This window comes from Kryptolebias marmoratus, linkage group LG8 (genome assembly GCF_001649575.2).
Source record: "Kryptolebias marmoratus isolate JLee-2015 linkage group LG8, ASM164957v2, whole genome shotgun sequence".
NCBI classification, from domain to species: Eukaryota; Metazoa; Chordata; class Actinopteri; order Cyprinodontiformes; family Rivulidae; genus Kryptolebias; species Kryptolebias marmoratus.
Window position 1 is genome coordinate 8,603,590 of NC_051437.1, and position 22,144 is coordinate 8,625,733.

Consider the following 22,144-nt stretch of genomic DNA (forward strand, 5'->3'; position numbering starts at 1 on the left):
GAAGATTTCTGAAACGTAGCAAAGACTTTGACCCTTCATTCAAAAGTCACAAGTAAATGAGTTACGAGAAAAGTGCTGGTTACATTTATTTATGTTTTCTAAGAACAGTGTAGTGGGTTCATACAGACACTGGACCAGATTCATTTTTATCTGCGTGACTGTGAAATAAAAATGACATGAAATTAAGAAATAATTGTTAAAGATTTGTTTTTTTCTGTAAATGGGGTTCATGCTTGCTTTTTTTTTTTAAATAACAGCGACCAAAGTTTAAATTACAAAGATGCACACAAACGGGCATGACTGATCAGAACAGGAGTGTGTATATGTGTGTGTGGGTGTGTGTGTGCAGGGAGGGAGGCTTGATAAATAAATCCCAACATGAAGACAAATGAAAAACGACACAAAGGAAGTGCATCTCATTGTGATGACTTGTTTCTTTGTGTTAACACTTTTCTAAATGTAGCTGCTCCTGTTGGGTTTCTTTCATTCTGTGACTGTAACTTGGGTTTTCTCTAAAGAAGGAGCCAAAAAGAAGAAGAAGAGGAGGAAGATGATGGACACATCAGCTCATCAGAGCTTTGTTCAGTTTGGACACAAACAACGCGTCAGTGTTCACGCTGACTGCAGGATGACAAGAGGACCGACTTCTAATTACTCACAATCTAAATTTAATAAACGATCTGCAAGTTCCACATATCTGTGTTTGTGTAATCCGTCTGTTTGGATAAAAGCAGGAACATTTGCTTTGGGAGACGTGGCGGCACGTCGCTGCACATTAAAGGATTTCATTCTGTCACAGTCATCGGCAGCCTCTTATCTGTCATCAGTTCATATTTAACTAGAGGGATGACGAAGCCAACACTGACTCATCTCATCCGTTCATTCAGCTGGGCGTCCTCCGGCTTCTTCATGTGGGCCTCTGTCATGTTTGTGTGCAGAGAGCAGACGACGGGCCTCCAAAAGGAAACATCTATGACTAATAATAATAAAACAAATAATGATGTGACACGGCTTCATCGCTGCAGTTTCACTCAAACAAAAAGTTTCTGCAACAAAGAAATGTTGGGTTTTTAAACTGAACAACATCAACAATATAAATTAAATAAAAGAGCAAATCTAAAACCTAAAGCAAACATGTTATATTTGACAAAACACAAGAAAACCAGAGGGTGAACAAAAGAAATGACATTTCACAGAATACAAGAACAAAACAAAACAGGAGTTCAGCAGAATTCAGTCTTCTGTAAATTCAGTAAACGTTATACTTTTGAAATGCAAAAAAAGGTCAAAGACTTTCAGTTGGTGCCTTTTTTTTTTTTCAATTTTGTGCCAAATGTTTTATGTGAACTTGAGGGTTCTCTTTCTTTGTTTCTGTTTAGTTAAGGATTTCCTGAATGTGTTCATTTATTTATGCTTCTTTTCTTTCTCCTCTTGTTTCTCTGAACACGTCTAAAGAAGCATGAGCTGCAGGTGGAGGTGATCACTCCTCCCAGCTTCCTCTGGGAATCACTGACGTCTGCATATAATTAAAAAAAACAACAGAAACACATTTATAAGTTAGTTGTCCATCCATCCATTTACTTTTACCCGCTTGTCCTTTTCGGGTCACAGGGATGATGTCTATCTCCAGCAGTCACTGTGCGAGAGGCGAAGGGACACATTGGACAGGTCGTAAGTCCATCACAGGGACACATAGAGACAAACAACCATTCTCACTCACACCTAGGGACAATTTTCAGAGTTACCAATGAACCTAACATGCATGTTTTTGGTCTGTGGGAGGAAACCGGAGTACCTGGAGTAAACCCACATGAGCACAGGGAGAACATGCAAACTCAACCCAGAAAGGCCCCAGGCTGGGAATCAATCCTGCAACCTTCTTGCTGTGAGGCAACAGCTCTAACCATAGGCGTAAATCCCGGGGGGGTCGGGGAGGTTCGGACCCCCCCAATCTTGGGAAAGTGTAGATTTGTCCCCCCCAATAATTCAATGAAGGAAACTGTGTATTCAAACAATATAAGTATAAAAAGGCAAAAGAGAAATCTGCCATTAATCTAAGAGAAAAAAAAAGGATGGATGGAAAAATGAATATTTTTCTAGAAAAGCCTTGGTTCTTTGAGTATTAAGTTTAAGTTATGAAACCCTCCTACTTCCAGGTTAATTAGTTATATCTCTTTATATACAGCTTCCAGAATGTTATTTTGTTTGTAATATTTTTAATAAATGCCTTAACTCATTAGAAAATTACTGTCTACCAAGTCTCTGGCAGGCTTCGTAGCAATCACAATTAAATACTGTTTGCATTACATTTCACTGTAACTTTGCCAACCCCCCCCCCCAAATTGTTCTTACGAAATTTTCTTGTTTATTGTCCCCCCCAATAATGAGATGGGATTTACACCCTTGGCTCTAACCACTGCGCCTCTGTGCCACCCATGAGCTGTAACAGCAGTAAATGAATGAATCCTGAACAGTAAAGTGACTGGAAGCAGTTTATTTAATTAAATGTATTCAAAGGTTTTATAATTTCTAGCATCAAAGACCCTGGAGGGACTGTGCTGTCTCCACATGGTGAGAGGAGAAAAATGAAGGCTGCAGACGAGTCTTTGTTGTTGCAGAGATGATCAGAACACCAATCCACTGAGAAGACTCATCTGACCTGATCTAAAGGTATTTTACTTCATTGGGGCTCAAAATATTTCCCATTTTATTTATGACTTAAGTCTGTTGTTTTACACCAGGGGTGTCCAGTCCTGGTCCTGGAGGGCCTCTGTCCTGCAGGTTTTAGGTGTTTCTCTGCTTTGACACCTGATTTGAATGACTGAGTGATGAACAGGCTTCTGCAGAACCTGAAGAGCTGCTGAAGAGCAGAGAAACATCTAAAACCTGCAGGATAGAGGCCCTCCAGGACCAGGACTGGACACCCCTGCTTCACACATTACAGTCCTGTCTCTCCAGTAAAAAACGGGAATGACAGTGTTATTTTTATCCCACAAATCTGAAGAAAACAAAAAAAAATATTATAAACTGGACTGTTAGAAAAGTTCATTTTCTGTCTCGTCGATTCAAATACAACACGAGAAAACACGCTCACGTTTAGATTTTACAGCAGTATTTCACATCAGTATGCAGCACGGCGAGCATCAAAGGATTTCCTTGGATTCAGCTTAAAACAGAACCTAAAAAAACCATCTGCCAAACACCCGTTCTCAGGGCAGCTGTGCTACTTTTCAGGCTTCGTCTTTCTTCTTTGTTCTCTGTGTTTGGAAATGAAAAGTCTTTCCTGAGATGATCTGAGATCATCTTCAGGACCAAATGGTACCGCTTCACAATAAGAGCACATTTATAAAAGATTCAGTCATGCTTCATGCTTATTTGTGAGTTTGTGAGCATGAAACATTAATAATTATTAATAAAGCAATGATAAAACATTGTTCATTCACTGAGGCAGGCTCGCTGTTTGTCAAGATCAAGTGTTGCATTTTCATTCATTCAGGTACGCACTAAAAACTGTTGTTTTAATAACTCGGTGGGTTAAAGATGTCGGGTCACAGGCTGGTTTGGTTTGGCCAAATATTGGATCCAAATTTTTTAAGTGAAATTATTTGAATGGTAAATGGTTTTAAATACAGCAAGAATCTGCAAATAAACTGACAATGAAAGAAATCTTTGATTCAGTTCAGTTCAAAAATACTTTATTAATCCCAAAGGGAAATTAAATGTCGTAGCTCACCATCCTGGCTTCATTAAAGAGTTGTTATAGATGCTGATGGCTGTGGGCAGCCATCTTGTAGCGGTCTGTCTTACAGCAGATCTGAAGAAGCCTCTGACTGAAGACACTCTGTTGTTGTATATTTGTTGTGGTAAATGTGGAAGTGAGTCAAAGCCCTCTCCCCGTGGATCCTGTGGGCCAGGTGGATGTCTTTGGGCACGATGGTAACCCTCTTGGTGTGGATGGCACACAGGTTGGTGTCCTCGAAGAGCCCCACCAGGTAAGCCTGACGGCCGAGCTCTGGAGGCGCAGGTTGGTTTTGAAGTCCTGGGTGATCTCCCGGACCTGACACTGGAAGGGCAGCTTCTGGATGAGCAGCTCGGTGGACTTCTGGTAGCGGCGGATCCTCCTGAGAGCCACGGTACTGGGCCTGTAGAGGTGAGGCGTCTTCATGCCGCCGGTGGCCAGGGCACTCCTGTGGGCTGCTTTGGCTGTATATGCAGCAATAAAACTGATCATTTCACCTTCAAACTATTTCAAACATTATCCTTGAAACTTCCATTTGTACTACTGAGAAAACTTTTAAAACTGTATTGTTTTTACTAATAATGTCAAAGAGTGAGATATAAAAACATGATCTAATTTGAACTTTGCTGGATAATATTAGAAAACATGAAATAATTATACTTTTAAAAACAACTTTTAACACTTTAAAGTAAAAAAGAAACTGTTTAAAGGTGGTCTGTTTTAGGTTTTGTTGCATACTTTTAAGATATTCCTTTTGTGCTGCAGCAGATTATCCCTCTCCGGAATCTCTTCCACCTGCTCCCTACTCTCACTACAGATCACACTGATGTCTCAAACATCATGTCCTCGGGAACGCCTGGCCTCATCTGTCAATCTGTAAATCACCAGCGCAAAGGGGGTTAGAGCTGATCCCTGGTGTAATCCCACCCCACCTGTCACTCCTTGTAATATGTGCTGGTTACCTGATGTTTCCTTGTATTTCGGAGCGTCTCAGTCGTGTTTGTAGTGTTCCTCTACTCAGCACCTTAAACCTTCAAACACGTGTCTCTCATCTGTTGTTGGTACACCTGTTCCCACTCAACAATCACCCCTCCCAGCAAATATAAACTCCTTGCTGTGTGTCAGATCTTCATATGTCAATCCTGTCCTGTTTTTTTTTTTTTTCGTTCAATTTATTTTTTGTTAAACATCATTAAATATCTTTACCTGCTTGTCTGCACACTTGGGTCCAACCATCATTCTAACACTACATCTAAGCCTTTTTGTTTCACACAAAGATTTTAAAGGTGTTACTAAAACAATAAAATGTTGGCAATAGTTAAAACAAAACAATAACTGACAAAATCAAGTTGATTATAGTCATAATTAATTCAGATTACAGCCTGAAATATGACGTGTAATTTGTTTTGTTTTTTTCCCTGACAGTAACATTTCGAGTCTAAATATACCTTTTATGGTCGAGCTGTGGTATTTGTTGTTACTTTCTGTTCGTGTTCTCAGTACTTTTACTCGAGTAGCTGGTCTGAATGTAACGCGGTCATTTTGAAGTGGGGAGCATCGGAGCGCTCTGATTGGCTGATCCTCGTCCAATGAGCGGCCGCTGTCGGAGCTCCGAACATCCACCGTCTCATTTAATGCACACATAGCGGAACACGGTAAGTGTCTTAAGAAGCTCGCACATCTGAGTGAAAATAAGAGTTTCATAGCTAATTACCCAGCGTGTGCCTTTAGTAGCGTAATAACTGGTGTTTGAGTGTTTTCAAACCTCTGCCCTCAGATTAGTTGTGAGCCTCTCTGTGAAGAAACGTCGCTGTGGGTAAGATAGCTTTAGCTCGCAGGCTAACTTAGACGACTTGATTGAGCAGCTAACAGGAGCTAATGACATACGAGCTGTCGGTACGAGCTAACTTTGCGTTATTACATTACATCGTAGCCGTCTTCACGCATTTGGCGGTTCATTCACGCCTCACTGTAGGACTCTGGAGAGTTTGAGCACCTAAAATTCGTGAGAAAACCGATTTTTCTAAGAGTCTATTCTTATGCTAACTGTTGAGCTAACTTGTTAGCGCCCCGTGTTTGCTAAAGAGTTGGGTGAACCCGTCCGTCAACTTGTGTTGAGCGTAGATTTGGTGATTCAACAGCCATCTTAAAATAGGAGGTAGTCTGTGTTTTGTCGGACTAGTTAAGGTTAGTTATCGTCGTGTCTTTGCTGCACATTTCTCCCCATTTTTTATTTTTTTCCCAAGCTACCACCCAGCAGCGTCAGTGTGCTAACTCCATGCTAATAATCGAGTTGTCAAACTTAGTTTCCATCAGGCTACTTGTTGTTATGAAGTACAGGGGGTGAAAGTTACCCGTGAAATTACCTTTACTGCGTGTTTACCTTAGGTTTCTGCCAGCTGGGGATTGTTGAACGGTGTTAATAGTTTCAGTGTTGGCTTGGAAAACTAATAGCCACACCCTTCCTTTCGAAACCATCTACGCTACAAGTTGTCAGAAGTTGTCCATTTTAGTAGATAAACACGAAACCGGGCTATAAACTCCGGCGTCGTGTTTGGTTATAGTTTTATAAGTTTGACCTAACACTATGAATAAACGTGAACCAGTGTGTGTGTCAAGTTAAAGCCCATTTTCTCCCTCTGGCGCTGATATTTGATACTTTCAGGCTAAAGATGTTGTTGCCTGGTTAGTTACCCTGAGCTGAAAACAAACCCTGACCTGTGTAGATTTAAAGGCTCACTTTAGGCTTTTTTACATTACTTATGCTGCTAAACAATATATTTCAAGAATGGGTTAATTTTTGTTAAGTGAAGTGATTGGCCATATCTGCTTAAATTAGCAATAAAAAGTTGTAAAGGAGAAAATAACTTTTTATTTTATCATTATAATCAGGATGTTTTCTATCATTTGTACCCCCGTCTTTACCATGATTTGTCGAGGATCTTTTTTATCAGATTTTATAATTTAAGCGTTTATTGAGATTAATGTTGTTAAATTGTAAAGCCAAACCTCACTACAATCTCATGTTTCTTTTTAATTTAGCTAAAACCAGTCAGGCTACTTATATGAAAGATGACTTGAGATCCTCACAACACAGTAGAGACAGAGAAAAAAACTGCACAATAACAAATATTTCGCATCATTTAAAGCTAATATTTCTAAATTATGACTGAACTCTTGGTCGGCATATGTATACACAAAGTCAAATGTCAGCCTTTTTTAAACAAGGAGTCTAAACACTTGATCAGTAGTAAAATATTTTATTTTATCTGGACTTTACACTGAGAGCTGAACTGAATGTCTGTTTCAGTTTAGGACCGGTTCAGTTTGGTTTTACTCGCTGGCTCCTTGACGACTCCCGGAAGCTTCTGGACTGGTCGACATCGGGATACCTGAGGATCTGTAGGCCCCTTTTCCCCGATGTAGAGGGAGTTTCCATCAGCAGCAGTCGTGTTCGCAGTAGGTGAAGCACCGTCTGTAGAACTGAAGACATTTGTGTTTGTGTAGGCCTGTTTTCTTTCTTCTTCTTTTTTTTAACCACTGAAAAGTTCATATAGATATGATTATTCATTTATAATGAAGTTATTGTCATCTTTGTCACAGCCTGGGTTTGAATTATTCTTCAGCTGTCATCAACGAGGAGGCCCTGTCATTATCAAACTAAGCAGGTTTAGTGGTTTCCAGCTCAAGTGTTTGATTTGCCTGCAGTTTTAGTCCAGGCTCATATCTAATCAGGGGAAGGCTTGTGTTTCTTGTCTGATGAAAAGCTTTGATGGAAAATTTATGTTGCCTAGATACATTTATATTTCAAACCGTACTATTATTTATTTTACCGTATATTTATTTAGAAGTTACTCTGTTACGGTCACATCTAGATGCAATGCTCGCCCCACTGATAATTGCAGTGCGGTGGTCATGCACACGCTGTCTGATCTCCATTTTGTGTGTATGGCGTACTTCAGTAGAGGAGGGTCATCACAATGGCTCTTTGTGGAGTGCCTTGTGTGCCTGTCCCTCGCTGTGGCGCTTCATACATTGTGGTTAGAATTGCTAATGCTGGCCGAGTGTGACAGAGTGGTTGTATTGTCTGATCATTTGACAAAGGTTTCACAGACCTAGTATAATTAGTAGATTCAAAGAGGTCCCTGAATGAGATTTTACTGTCACCCACACTTTGACATTTCTACATCAAATGGATATTACATTATTGTTAGATTCGAGGTTCAGTTATTGGATTAAATAATCAAGTAACCATACAAAGTGGTGCTGTGGTTTCAGGAAAAAAAAATCCTTACATAAAATGTTATAAATTTAATAAACTGTACATTTAAGCAGTTAATCTCGTTTAAAATCTTTTTAAGGAAGTTGTATATATTTAGAAATGTCACTAATAACATCAAACTAAGAAGTACATTAAAATAACCTTTAGTTTATGTCTTTATAGAAGGCAGGAATATTAATGAGAATGTACTGGTTTTGGGAAAAAACAGATAAATCAGAGTTTTGTAGGAAAAAAGCTTCAGTTTTTTTGTTAAATGTAGTCCTTGTGTAGCTTGATGTGATTTTGTTTTGTAAATAAAAGGTCGGCAGAGAAAGCGAAATATAAATTTCAGAGGGACCACTTTATCATCTCGTCATGACGAGTCCCACAGATATTATTCCCCGCCACCTGATTTGATCTAGGTATTTTAGTATAAACCATCAGAAATGGGGAAATGTTTAGACTTTTTTTTTCTCCCCCCACTTGGGCAAATCTTTTAGCAGTCAGGAAATTCCACTTCAGCTTTTTCTCAAAGAACCTGACACGACACAAATGGCACCCGCAACCACGAAGAGTTTAACAAACTAATAATTTCCTGCTGTTCAGAGCTACATGTTGAATTCAGAAGATTCAGCTTTGTCTGGGTTTATTTTTTCCCTTTAATGAAGGAGATTTCCTGCTTTTTTACTAAAAAAACATTCCTTTGACAGCTCCCTTTAGTGTCCAATTTTTCTAGGCCACGTCTAATGTGTGTCAGGCTGATGGAGTTGATGACGGGTCACTCTCCGCGGCCCCTTTCCCCTGTAATATAATGAGATGGTTATTTGTGAAACTGGAACACACTGAAGCCGAGCTTGAATTTCAGAGCGAGGCGGCAGGTATTGTGCAAAGAATCACACAAAAGTTTGATTAAAAATGCACAAATGTCCTGCACGCATTTACAGCTACGCCCTTTAATACTGTTCAACAAACCAGGTTGTGGTGTGAAACGTAAAATGAGAGTAAACCCGACTGCAGCCGAGCGGACAGACTTCTCTCCTGGTCGAACATTTGGTGCCCCACCCTTCTGAACGAGACTATAAGCTCCTGCTATCGTGTTGCAGCACTTCTGTGACATCTACAGAGAGGTTTTATTGATATGATGTCGATATATTTTGTTTCCTCCTGGTTCCTGTTCCATCGCAGCAGCATACTTCTCACTAACTACACTAATCTGCTACTAGTAGTTTAGATGTCTCATTGCGACAGCAGGAAATGTAGATCTGCTGCTTCATCTGTTAGCTCAGATTGGTGAAAGAAAGCGTTCTGTTTATCTAGTTAATTTAGCTCAGTGAGTCCTAATGAAATAGTTGTTGAAACACCACAAAGCATTTATGAAAATGAATATTTTTACTGTCCAATAAGAGCACCAACCTTTGCTCTTTATGCTCATTTTCAGTTATGTGGTACGCGTTTGGCAGTGATGCGTAATTAATGAGGGTTTTTGACAGCTATTATACCTTTTTAAGTAGAGAAGTATAAAATATGTTGAGCTTTATTTCCATTTATTTATTTCAATTAATAGAGCAGAAATAAGTTATTTCAAGATAAGTTTTTGTTTTAAAAATATAATTCTCAAAACATTTAAAAAGGAAACCATAAAAAGATGAATACAGTGTCTGTTTACATATACAGGTTTCTGACAATTGTCCTTATTAATATTCTGATCGTGGTTTTATTGATTGCATTTATTATTTTCACCCTGGTTCTTCGTTTTTGACAATCTTTACAGCTTTGAAACTCCTGCAAGCGTTCCTCTTTTTTATTCTGATTTTATAAACGGCTTTAAAAGCTCTTAGACTGACATGGACGATTATATAAAAACGCAGTTCTTTCTACATGTCTACAGTAAGATACTGTAGTTGTTAAACTGCATGTTGCACTTTAGATCATAAGTCATAAAGGTTTAGTTGGGTTTCCTTCTCACTCAAAACTGTGCTGCTTTTGTTTACTGATCCTGTTCTGTGGAATATGGCTCAGATTGTAAAATAACCCTCTGATGTAACAAGAAATGATGACCTTATCGGAGACCGAGGAGCGTAACATGACTGTATTTACTTTAGAAAAACCCTCAGGTGCAATATAAGACTGTCGCTGGGAATGTAAAACATATCCCGTCTAGTGTGTGTGTGCTCAAACCCTGCTCATATGAAACAGGTAAGAAGAGAGTTCCCCTAAATTTTAGCCCTTTTCACACAAAGCAGGCTGAGGCACCTTCTTCCTGCTTCTCTTATGTGTAAAATGACTGACCCAGGGAAGAAGTTGCTGTCGACCTGCTGTGGATGTAGTCACAGAGCTGTGTTGGCTAGTATGTGTGAGGCTGGGGGACAGCATTAGAGGCGCTTCGCTTTAATCGCGGACTCTGCTGGCTCTGTGATGCCGACATCATGTGTGTAAGTACACGGCGTCACCAGATGTTAGTTCAGGTGGATTAAATAGGCTCTGGGGTGTGAAACAGCTTTTGATAATTAAATTTAAAAAACCGTTTACCTCCAGATTGCTTAGCCATTTAGGATATTTTATACTTTTTTTGTCTCTGCTGCTCTGTAGTATATCAAGTTAAAATTTCCTTCTTATCGGTGTGTGTATTCAGTGGAACCATAGTAGTATTTCGTATAAATATTCTTGATTTTTGCTATGGGGGAAAAATTAAAAGTAGCAACACCCATATCATCCTCGTCATCATGTTGGCTGAAGTCCCTCGGGTGTGGGTGGGGAAGGAGCTCATTTTTTGGCAGGAGAATGAGTTTCTATTGTGTTAACACGAGCAGCGCTTCTCTATAGTTGTATAAACTGTACGAGCTCCCAGATGAACTCTGTGAATAGAAAATTATAAATCCCGATTCGCTGCGGGCAATCAAAAGGCTCAGATTTTAAATAGATTCTGGAAGACGTTTTCCAGAACTCGTGAGATCCTTTTTAAAACCTGTTGAAGTCATTCTGGATTGCAGCAAAGCTTGTTTATTTTTTTTTTATGAATCTGAGAAAACCACAGCAGAGCCTTGTGTCACTGTGTCCACTGTTCCCACAGACGTTTGTGCTGTCCGGTGAAGTTACCCACCATGCGTGAGTACAAGCTCGTTGTGCTTGGATCAGGAGGTGTGGGAAAATCTGCACTGGTGAGTTATGGTGTAATAAATGTGAACAACCTTCGGATTTTACAGTTTAATTTGCCAATTAACTCAACATTTAGCTAAAGCTTACAATCCTTCATCAAGCTTTTCGTCACATATCAGTTTTATGAGATTTCGTTTAGATTTGTTTGGAAAAAACAAGATGTGTGGAGGTGTTTAACTAAAACCTGTGAGCAGGTATTAACAGCTAATATGATTGCCATGCTGAAATTCAGAAGTACTAATCTTTTTTATAAACACATGTAAAGTTGAATTGATACTACTGTCGAGCAGAAATAAAACCCAGTTATTTTTGAAATGTTAAAAATGCAGAAGTAAGACAATTTAAAGGGGACCTATTATGCAAAATTCACTATTTGCATGTTTTTGTACTTCCATTTGGGTATCTGCTGCTTCTAGAAACAGTCCAAGCGCAAAAAAACAAAATACCCAGACATTTTTTGACAATAAGTAAACACCGCCGCTGTCCTGACCCGCCACCTGTTGGGTTTCAGACCGCTAATTCCCCCTGTCCCAAAGTCAGAATTCTCAGAGTTTGAATTAATAACGATATAAATGTGCGTCAGATCTGCAGCGTTTAATCCTTCGGTGAGTTTTTGTGTTTTTTAATGTAGTGCGTTAGTGCGGTGTCAGGTGTTGGCAGCTAATTTGCATAGTAGTGATGTAGCCCTACAACCGATCAGGTGAAATCTCAGTATCTGAAAATGATTTTGTGTATTAAATGTAATAAACATGTCTTGTTTAGCCCACAGACCTATCCTGGCTTGTTCAAGGAAGAAAATATGTCCCCTTTAAGGTTTAAACTTTAAAATATAAGTTGTTCTGGATTAAAGGTTGATTGGGTTAGGTCACAGTCGGCTATATTATTTTATAAATCATCCCTCCATCTACCATAAGGTGCCTTTTTATTTCAGAACACAAATACTAATGAAATCATCCAGGTTCTGCTGTGCTCTTTGGTCTGTTTTTGCACAAAGCTGCCACTGATTCACTGACCGGTCGTTCTCTCCTGTCTTTGTTCGTTTCAGACAGTCCAATTTGTGCAAGGGATCTTTGTGGAGAAGTATGACCCCACCATAGAGGACTCGTACAGAAAGGTAGAGTCAGAATCACTTCATGTAGTCTCCTGAACACCTTCAGGGAACATCTTTATTAAAACGCCTCTTCTGTTCTTGGTTTTCCACAACAGCAAGTTGAGGTCGATGGGCAGCAGTGTATGCTTGAAATCCTGGACACGGCTGGAACAGTAAGTCACGAAACGCAGGCTCTGAGTGGAAAGGTTTTTCCAGGTAAATGCCAGCGGGCTGCTGATGCCGTTTCTTCCCCCGCTGTCGTTCTGCAGGAACAGTTCACAGCCATGAGAGACCTGTACATGAAGAACGGACAGGGCTTTGCTTTGGTGTACTCCATTACAGCACAGTCGACATTCAACGACCTCCAGGACCTCCGGGAGCAGATCCAGCGAGTAAAAGACTCCGAGGATGTGAGTAAAACATACAGATTTTAAACCTGAGACTGACGATTCCAGTAATTCAAATAGTTTTATTACAAAACAAAAAAAGAGAATCTGTAGGGGGGGATCTTCGATTCAATATTTTTAGTCTGTTTATTTTATGTGACTGCATACTGCTTGTTGGACATCATGTTTTATATGGACATTTATTACCGTTAGACAAAATGCTTCTACTACGTTGTGTTCAATTAGAAAAGAAGGAAAATCATTATGGAAATTCAGAGAAAAAGACGTGAAAGGCTAATGATTTGGGACTAAGTTAAACAGAAGAAAAGTGAAAGTACTCTACAGTAACACAGAATTAGTTTACAATAACATTACCACCAACTTTGTTGAAATGTTCTCTGAAGGAAGCAGACAAAATCAGTTCTTGCGATGGAACCAACATGTACACGGAGCGTTCTAAATTATTCTGCACAAACCAGCGTAAAGAGACAAATGTCAGATGATGAGCTTTAAAACGCATGGCTGGTAGAACAATCTGATGGCTCAGTGTGTGCATCTTTGTGCACAAATTTGCAACAAACTATGAGCGGACATGAAGCCCTGTGAGATGCTGAAACGTACTTAGAAAAGGAATCAGCTGTGATGAAGAGCTCACCTGCAGTCAAACTGCTTTGGTGTCTAAAAACACAAACGGTTTCAGATCGTCAAAGGACAAGATGGTGCACTCAGAGCAGAGTGGGAAAATAACTTGAAACTCTGCAACTGACCTGCCCATGTACTTGTCAGAGACTTTATAACAAAATAAAAACCACAAACATCCTAATTTATTGACAAAGGCATGCAGAGTCCTCGTGGCTATTAGCTTATTTTAACCCTTAGATGGTCAAAAATGACCCCGAGGGTTGTAATTTTTCAAAATCTCTGAAATTAAAAGTTTTTACACTACAATATTACAGGTATTCCTCATAAAACATGTTTGTGACTTGAAGCCATTTGAATTTAAAACATTTTTTTTATACATTTTAAGAAATTGCAGTTTTTGTGTCACTACCCCAGTTTTTCATAAGTGGGGTCAAAAATGACCCCAAGCATTTTCTATAGAATCTCAAGGGTTTGCTTTGGGAATCTTTGATTTTTACCAACTGTGACTGTCAGGATACATTTTCTGTCCCACTTACACCTGATGCCTGCAGTCTCACCACCAGGATGTCAGTTTGACACAGCAGCATACATGTAAGTATTTTCTTCATTTATCAACTCAATGACTTGTCTGTGATAGAGTATCATATTGGTCAACAAAGTAGATACTAGTTAGCTAACTACAAAAAAATGTAGTAGTAATGTTAGTACTCTGTTAGCTGTCTTACTAAGCTAGCTAACATTACACTATCTTAGTAAGCCAGTTGATATTACTGTATTTGTTGTGTAGAGACTCACTGTATTCATAATTCCTTGTAACAAAAGCTAACCTGTTAGGTAACCTTATATATGATTATTGAATATTGATTGGTGTGTATGTGTGTATGTACACAAATGCATGTCTGTGCCTTTACTTACATATAAATGCACAGACATTTACTTAGACAGCTAAATATTGATTTATAACTTTGTGTGTCATTCAAACATAGTCTGTTTTATGTTTTCTCATCCAGAATATCATGGCTACTTGGAGGCCAGCTAGGATACCTGAAGACCTTGCTCGATATATAATCCTGAACCGATGGGATGAAGAGTCCATCAGTGGGCTTGACTCAGGATCTGACATCTCCGATGTAGAGGATACAGATTATTGTCCACCTGGACATGTCAGGCTGTCTGGGAACCAACCTGCCCCTGCTGAACAAGATCAGTCAGACACGGAGAAGTCCTCTGAGTCCTCAGAAGAGGAAATGGATATTGTGTCCAACAGAATGAGCCACAAGGGCTCTTACTGGGCAGAGTGACCTCCCACCCAGGCTAAAACACCAATCCATAATTTACTGAGAAGTTGGTCAGGACCTGCACCTGGGTTTAGCATCATCTCTCCAGTAGATGCATTGAAGCTGTTTATCACTGATAGTGATCTGCGACATTTCCTCACAGAGCTCTCAAAGGAGCTTGTAACTCCTCACATGAAAAGTCAATTGGAAGGTACCCCAAATCTACCAACCTACATCACTGAAGCAATGGGAAGGTGTGGAGTGACAAAAGTTGCAAACCAGCAACAGGAGAGAGGCACAGAAAGCCAACAGAAGATAAAAGAGGTGCCAGATGTGTCCAAGAAACAAAAATCGCAAAGCCACCAATTGGTGTTGGAAATGCAGTACCCTAGTGTGTGTAATGGTCACAGCCAAAAGTAAATAGTTTGTGACAACTGCACACAGTAAACAGAAAAATGATGTTTGTGTGGGCACATGTGAGTGAACGGTGTTCTGGTCTCATGTATGTTTATTGTCTTTTTGTCCTCCAGACAGATTTTTGATGTTATTTCTTGTGAAAAAAAATGTTATAAAAAGTTATGAATAAGCAAGTTAAATGTAAAATCAGTGTTTTGTTGACCCAAATATAATAAATATAATACCCTTAAACAAAAATTAAAGACATCTTTTAAATTCATTGCAAAAACCCATAGACTCTAATTGGGGTCATTTTTGACCCCACTCATGGAAGAGTGACGGTATTGGTGGCTCATGCATCCAAGGGTTAATGAGGAAATTGTTATAGAAAGTATTTCTAATAAGATCACTTCAGGTCTTTATTATTTAATTTTATAGTGTGCGCTGTATGTTCTTGCACAATCGTGTGTGTAGTTTCCATGGCAGAAACTGGAAACGCAGCTTTGTATGGGTCAGGGTTTCTGGGATGAGTGGTTGGAACTAGGGCTGGAAAATATACCGATCAGTATCACGAAGGACTGCCCGGACTGCAGTCATAAACCAGTACATTTCTGGTACTGTGCGTTCATGTTCTGCATGCTAATAATATAATTGTTCAGTCCAACAGACTCTCACGGACCTTGGTGGCCACACTTGGTTTAGATGATAGAAGAAAAGTGAGGAAAATGTGGGTTATCACAACTGATGTCTTTATAGCAATAATAAAATCCTTCCTGAGTTTTTCTAATACTGTGCAGCCCGAGTTGGAACCTACGATGCACCACGTTTTTATCTGAATACTCAAATAATCGATGGATTATTTGATAGAGTTGGAAATTCCAAGATAGATACTTGAAGCTCTAATGGGAATGTTTTGATCATTTGATTGCTGCAGTTTTTGTTTGTGTGTGCCACTGGAAAATTTGCCTCTTTTACGGATCTCAACGTTTCTTGTGACTTCTGTTTTCAAAAATTAAACAAATTCAAACAATAAAGAGCTTGTAATATGAAACAGAATAGTAAGGGGAACAGAGTTAAGACTTAAATCGTAACTACAAGCGTGAACACACACTCTAAATGCATCGTACAGTCTTTAAAGTCTCGTTTCCGTTCAGCCTTGACAGCGGTACGTCACGCTGCACGCATGAGTAATGAAATGGCTCACTTGTACATTCCCCCCCCATCATCTGCTCATCTTTGTATAATCTGGCAGAGCCTCTCTTCAGGGTCACCACCCCCCAACCTTAAATTGAGTCACGGTTGTGGGAGGGAGGTCAGAGCCGTGGGGGGGGTTCAAAGCTTTTAGACGGCGAGGAAATGTCAGAGATGTTGTTAAGATGCTATCTGCTGCTTTCAATCTGTGTTGCTTCATCCGTAGAGGAAGGATGTGCAGCATCCTGAGTCGTCACTTGCTTTATTCAAAACAGGTCTCTTGATTATTAGGGCTCTTGAATATGTATCAGCTGTTCCTATGCTTACTGTGAAGGATGAAGACATTTTGCTGATCTGGTTTTGATTTGGCTGCACAAATTCTGTCCAGATAGAACTAAACTCCTAATTCAACAGCAGTCAAGATGAAACTCGGCTTCAATGTGAACTGTAAAAGCTTATATATGGAAATTTCCAGTATGCCAGATATGTCTGTCAGCCCCGTTTAGCTAATTTTACCCCAACAAATCAGGGAAGAGACGACAGCTGCCAACAGCAAGGACATTAAATGAGGCGTCACGCGGAACGACCCCTTAGGTTGAGTGAAATGACCTCTGAGGGACATCGGGAAGTTTCCTGTTCATCTGCTGCTCAGGTTCAGAAGCCCAGTTAACGCTGGTTAATTATCACCTACTGCCATGAAAGACGGGCAGTCATTTAATTACATGTCTGTGTGTCTGTTAGCAAAATATCTTGTGAACCACTGGAATCATTGCACAATCAGTTACACTAATTAACTTTTGTTGGAGTTAACCCGATTAAAGGTGGCTATTACAGCTAATCAACCCTAGCCAACATAAAAATGGTTACAACTCTGTCAGTTTTACAGATGTTAAGCTAAAGTTTGGTGTGGTAGTAGCCAGGAGTCATCCCCAACACATACTCTGAGTGCAAACAGGTAGCACAACATCTTTGTTTAAAACTTTAGCTTGCAGGGCAGCAGACGATATGGATTCCTTCAAGGAGTGTTTCTTCTATAACTAACATTTATGAAAGTCATCCAGATCCATCAAACATTCGCTGACATGTTTGTCAGATTTGGTACATTGATCTGTGAACTCATTAGAGGGCTTTATAGAGAAGCTGTTAATATAGGGTGTAATCAGTGTTATTTATTAACCTCACAGAATCATAATGGGCTCAAAGTCCTGGTGTCCCCCTCCCTCCCCCCCGTTTCTTGAATAATTATAATTGTAACATTTATTCAGAGCCAGCAGTCTGCACCCTTCACAAATCTCAGATTTACATACAGAAACTTCCACTGAGCCTGACAAACATCTGCGTCACTCATTAAACCTAAAATGTAGCATGAAATATATAAAAGCTAAACTATTTACACCGTCATAAACTTGAACAGCTGATGGCTCATTAGACTCTGCTCTTACAGGGGAGTTTATATCCTCGGATTATGAAAACGTTCCTCCGTTTCTTTTTAGAAATTTTGAAGATTTGGTCACAAGAGCTACTGTCCTCCTGAGCTTTAGTATGCATTGTTTGGAAACCTTTTTGTCTTTTTGTAACTTCAAAAGCTGGTGATTTTCTGTGACCAATCAGGTTCCCATGATCCTGGTGGGAAACAAGTGTGACCTTGAGGACGAGCGTGTGGTCGGCAAGGAGCAGGGACAGAACCTGGCCCGTCAGTGGAACAACTGTGCCTTTTTAGAGACTTCAGCTAAATCAAAGTTCAATGTTAATGAGGTGAGTGCTAAATCCACACACAGCAAGCGTCAGGCATATTCAAATAGATTGTATTGGTAAAGCTCCACTGAAGTTATTCAGTACAAAGAGCCAAACGGATGATTTGCATGCCTGTAGAAAAACAGAAGATATTTGAATCGTGACATTAATGACCAAAAAAGAAAAACTAAGCATGTTTAATAACATGTTTAAGTGTTTATGATTAGTATCTGGAGCTTGGACAAAACGCACAATCCTAACTTGTGTGTTTTTGTAGATTTTCTATGATCTGGTGCGACAGATCAACAGGAAAACGCCGATGGAAAAGAGGAACACAAAAAAGAAGTCAACTTGCACACTGCTGTAAGACGCTCTCCCACAGTTGCTCCGGGCCAGGTGAGTTGGAGCGGGAACTAAGGTTCTTCGACTTGTCACCGAACGATTAAAACATTTCAAGTCCTTCGGAAATAATCATTAGGGAATAACAGTGAAGCAGGAAGTGCTCTGTTTTGGTGACGAGATGATAAACTCAAGTTCTTTCTATAAATAAATCCCCTTCAACCTTTTTAATGCTCGGTTTTATATTGACTGATGAGCAAAACAGTTTTCAAAAGTTTTATTCAACTATTGTTGCTCCACCTTCTTGATGTTGAAGTGTAAACATATTTAACTTGATTGTATCCCTCTTGGTGCACGTTGAAGTCCGTTATCAAGGACAAAAATAAAACCAGGCTTCATAAATTGCTCTTTGTGTCAGATCATGAATTTTAACCTATGGCTGTGGAGGTCTGCAGGTTTTAGATGTTTCTCTGCTCTTCAGCAGCTCTTCAGGTTCTGCAGAAGCCTGTTCATCACTCAGTCATTCAAATCAGGTGTCAAAGCAGAGAAACACCTAAAACATGCAGGACAGAGGCCCTCCAGGACCAGGACTGGACACCACTGGTGTAAAACAACAGACTTAAGTCATAAATAAAATGGGAGACATTTTGAACCCTGATGAGGTAAAATGCTTTTAAATCAGGTCAGATGAGTCTTCTCAGTGGATTGGTGTTCTGATCATCTCTGCAAAAACAAAGACTCGTCTGCAGCCTTCATTTTTCTCCTCTCACCATGTGGAGACAGCACAGTCCCTCCAGAGTCTGTGAGGCTAGAAATGATAAAACCTTCAAGTACATTTAATTAAATAAACTGCTTTCAGTCACTTTATTGTTCAGGACCAGGACTGGACACTATCGACCTACAGAGAGCAGCAGGAAAAACCCAGAAACTGAACATACAAGGTTTAAGAAATTAGTTCTTAGTTGTTGCAACATTTTCTCCTGCTCATACTGGTGAGCTAGAAAGGTACATTTAACATCTTAAATGGTTATCAAGACTTTTTTTCCTCTTAAAATCATTCTCTTCCTACATGTTACAAAACAAATGGGACCTGAAAATGCATCTGAACAAGTTGTTACAGGTAAACACCTGAGAGGAGTCCTCTCTGACACACTCAGACTTTTTCTGGCATGTGTCACACAGAGTGACTCCTCAGGTTGAGGGAAATGACCCGTGGGGGTTGTTGCTCTCTCTGAAGCTAGAAACCGAAGTTCACGCCCCAGTTTATCAGTGCTGCCAGCACCGGTGGGTCTGTTATTTCCCTGAACATCTAAGCCCCACCCTGTCGTGGCGCTACTCTTTCCAGTTTAAAAACCTCTGAAGTAAACATGACACGATGTCGAGTGAAACTGGCTTTTTATCGGGCTTCTCCAACTAGCTGTCACCACCACACGTGTTGGGATCCACTCTAAGGGTTTACAGGCAGGAAACCCACCGTTTTAAAAGTTTGTCAACTAGGGGAAAAAAAGGTTTCTGCTCTCTGTAGGGTTTGTGCTGGTTGTATTGTTTTACCAAACATGCAGATAAGGGTCTGATAAAATTAAAATTGAGAACTTTTAAGGTTTAAAACAGGGGTGGGCAACCCTGGTCCTCGAGGGCCGCTATCCTGCATGTGTTACTTGTTTCCCTGCTCCAACACACCTGATTCAGTGGTTAAATCACCTCTTCATGTTCTGTTAGTCACCCATTGATTCAAATCAGGTGTGTTGGAGCAGAGGAACAAGGAAAACATGCAGGATGGTGGCCCTCGAGGACCAGGATTGCCCCCCCCTGGTTTAAAGTGTATGAAGTGAACTGATGATTATAAAGGAGCTGTCATGTTCACATATTAGCTGTAAGAAAGAGCAACCTGGCCTGTGACTCCCAAGTGATTTCTGTTATTTATTTATTAATTTTTCTTTCCTTCTACGTAACGTACGTATTGCACATCTATGCGCTGACTTTCTTTCGTTTTCCCTGCAGAAACTTGTAATGATGAACCGTTTCCAAATGGATGATGCCAGCATTCCTCTCCAGAGCATTTTTGAAAAAGGCTGACCGAGAAACCTCACCACTTGTAAAACGGCAGAAGGCACATACTCTAAAGAAATTTTTCTGCTTTTAATGACAAAGAAAATCCACTTCTCTCGTATTGCCAGCGTGTTGACAACAGTTTCTTTTCTCTTCTCTAAGCTGTCTTTTCTTCTGGAAATATGTTTTTTTTAAAAAAGGAGACTGTGGATTCAAATCCATATATGGGAACTAAAAAGGTTTTTATTAAAAGTAACATCAGTCTTTGAGATATTGTGACAATACAAAAGAACCCACGTGAAATGTTCTTCTTGTACATTTCTGCACTAACAGTGTCAATGAAGATGCATCATTGTCCATAAGTTACTCGCTCCTACTTACAAGGATGTATATTAATAACATCTTTCCTAAGTGACTTTGTTTTATATTGAGAGCTGCAAGCCTTCCATATTTCCCATAATATATTCTACTTCCATTTTTGCATAGTAAGATTAAAAGAAATTAGTATTTTACAGACTCATGGGGGGAAAGGGTGTGTTCTGATTTGTGTCTTGAAGCTTAAAATATATTGTACTAAACCACCAATAATATTGCTTCTTGTTACCCTGTCACAGATGATTTTCCAGCTTTTATGAATGATTAAATTTTAGTACATTTTCATTATTTTCGTTCTTGTTTTTCTTTCCTCGACGTTGTCTCCGTTGTCTCAGTCCGTACCTGCAGGGGAGCTTCGGCAAACGGAAGCGTGTCGAGTGTTTGTTGTTGGCGGAAAAGTGAGGCAGGTTTCAGCAGAGGGAGGAAGCGGCGAAGAAAGAGGAACCAGGACCTCACGAGTGTCAGCAGCAGGAAAGGAGAATAGAAACTAATAAGATGAGTTCTGAAGAAGACCGAGACGCTCCGAGCGTGCCAGATATAACCCTTATTCAGATAAAATGTAAATTAAAAACGGAATGCAATGATTTGCTGATTTCATAAACTAATATTTTAGTTGCAATGAAACGTAGTAAACAAATTTTGCAGCTAAGAAATTGTACCAGTTTTGGAGAAAAAAAAAAGATAATTTGGGGTTTTATGGCAGCAACATCTCTAAACACAAAGTTGGACATGGACAACTAAAGGCTTTAAAAGTAAGATGTAGAAATAAGAATAAAATGTAAATAACGCAATGGTTTGCAAATCTCATAAACGTATATTTTATTCACAATGGAACATATTGAACATATGAAATGCTGCAAATAATAAAATTAAATTTTGAATTTAATGAATGGCAGCAACACATGCTGAGAATTAAAGACTACCAAGGGTCAGTTTGTAATAACTGCAGTGGACCTGTGGGCATTTGTCTCTCTCAGCAGGATGATGTTAGAGTATAAGGTGTCAACTTGGCCTCCAAACTCTCCAGATCTCAGTCCAGTTCAGAGCATCTGTAAAATGTACTGAACAAACGAATGCGGCTCATAAAGGTCCGTGTAGGGGTCAACCCTGCTGAAGCCCTCGTAACTTTGGGCTAATCTGACCCGAAGGCCACGGGAGGGTTAAAGCATCAGGTCGTAACGAGTTTGTAACCTGACGACAGACCTTCAGAGGTCTGGTAGAACCTGTGGGTTTCTGGTAAAAATAAAAGGCTTTGTTTTAGTCACTGGTGATCAGGATTTGACATTTAGTGGTGATATTAAGTAAGGAACTGGTTCCTCCATTTAACCAGTCTCTTAATGTTTTAGAAACCTGTTGTATAATGCATGTGCTCTGTAAGCGTTAACTCAACCTTTTATAAACAGTGACTGACCTAAACATCACTCCTACCACAGTAAGGTCTTCATTTGACTTTACAAAGTGCCTCACTGACTTTTTTCCCGTTTTGTCCGACGCAGGGTTCCTTCTTGG

General features: G+C 39.7%; 1 protein-coding gene and 1 pseudogene across 4 annotated transcripts; one reads left to right on the plus strand and one right to left on the minus strand.

Moving 5' to 3' along the window:
* Positions 1-3,727: 3,727 nt before the first annotated feature.
* LOC108231984 lies at positions 3,728-4,231 on the minus strand (annotated as a pseudogene).
* Positions 4,232-5,283: 1,052 nt separating this feature from the next.
* LOC108232056 (ras-related protein Rap-1b) lies at positions 5,284-20,920 on the plus strand. 4 transcript variants are annotated; one of them, XM_017409603.3, is made up of 9 exons: positions 5,284-5,394; positions 7,050-7,198; positions 11,071-11,158; positions 12,202-12,270; positions 12,363-12,419; positions 12,516-12,656; positions 17,750-17,893; positions 18,150-18,268; positions 20,213-20,920. In XM_017409603.3, exons 3-8 carry the CDS (start codon positions 11,102-11,104, stop codon positions 18,237-18,239), a joined length of 558 nt encoding a protein of 185 aa, XP_017265092.1. In that variant the 5' UTR covers positions 5,284-5,394; positions 7,050-7,198; positions 11,071-11,101; the 3' UTR covers positions 18,240-18,268; positions 20,213-20,920. The 4 variants fall into 4 exon arrangements, with proteins under 4 accessions (XP_017265092.1, XP_017265096.1, XP_017265093.1 ...); XM_017409607.3 differs by lacking the exon at positions 5,284-5,394 and adding an exon at positions 5,408-5,555 and having other exon boundaries at positions 7,050-7,202; XM_017409604.3 differs by lacking the exon at positions 5,284-5,394 and adding an exon at positions 5,408-5,555.
* The last annotated feature ends 1,224 nt before the right edge of the window (positions 20,921-22,144 follow it).

What these genes read in the sequence shown, in the direction of transcription:
- LOC108232056 (XM_017409603.3), top strand. Translation starts at nt 11,102, where the DNA reads ATGCGTGAGTACAAGCTCGTTGTGCTTGGATCAGGAGGTGTGGGAAAA. An exon ending in TCCTGGACACGGCTGGAACA is followed by an intron (nt 12,420 to 12,515) that starts GTAAGTCACGAA and finishes GTCGTTCTGCAG; the next exon opens with GAACAGTTCACAGCCATGAG. An exon ending in GAGTAAAAGACTCCGAGGAT is followed by an intron (nt 12,657 to 17,749) that starts GTGAGTAAAACA and finishes GTGACCAATCAG; the next exon opens with GTTCCCATGATCCTGGTGGG.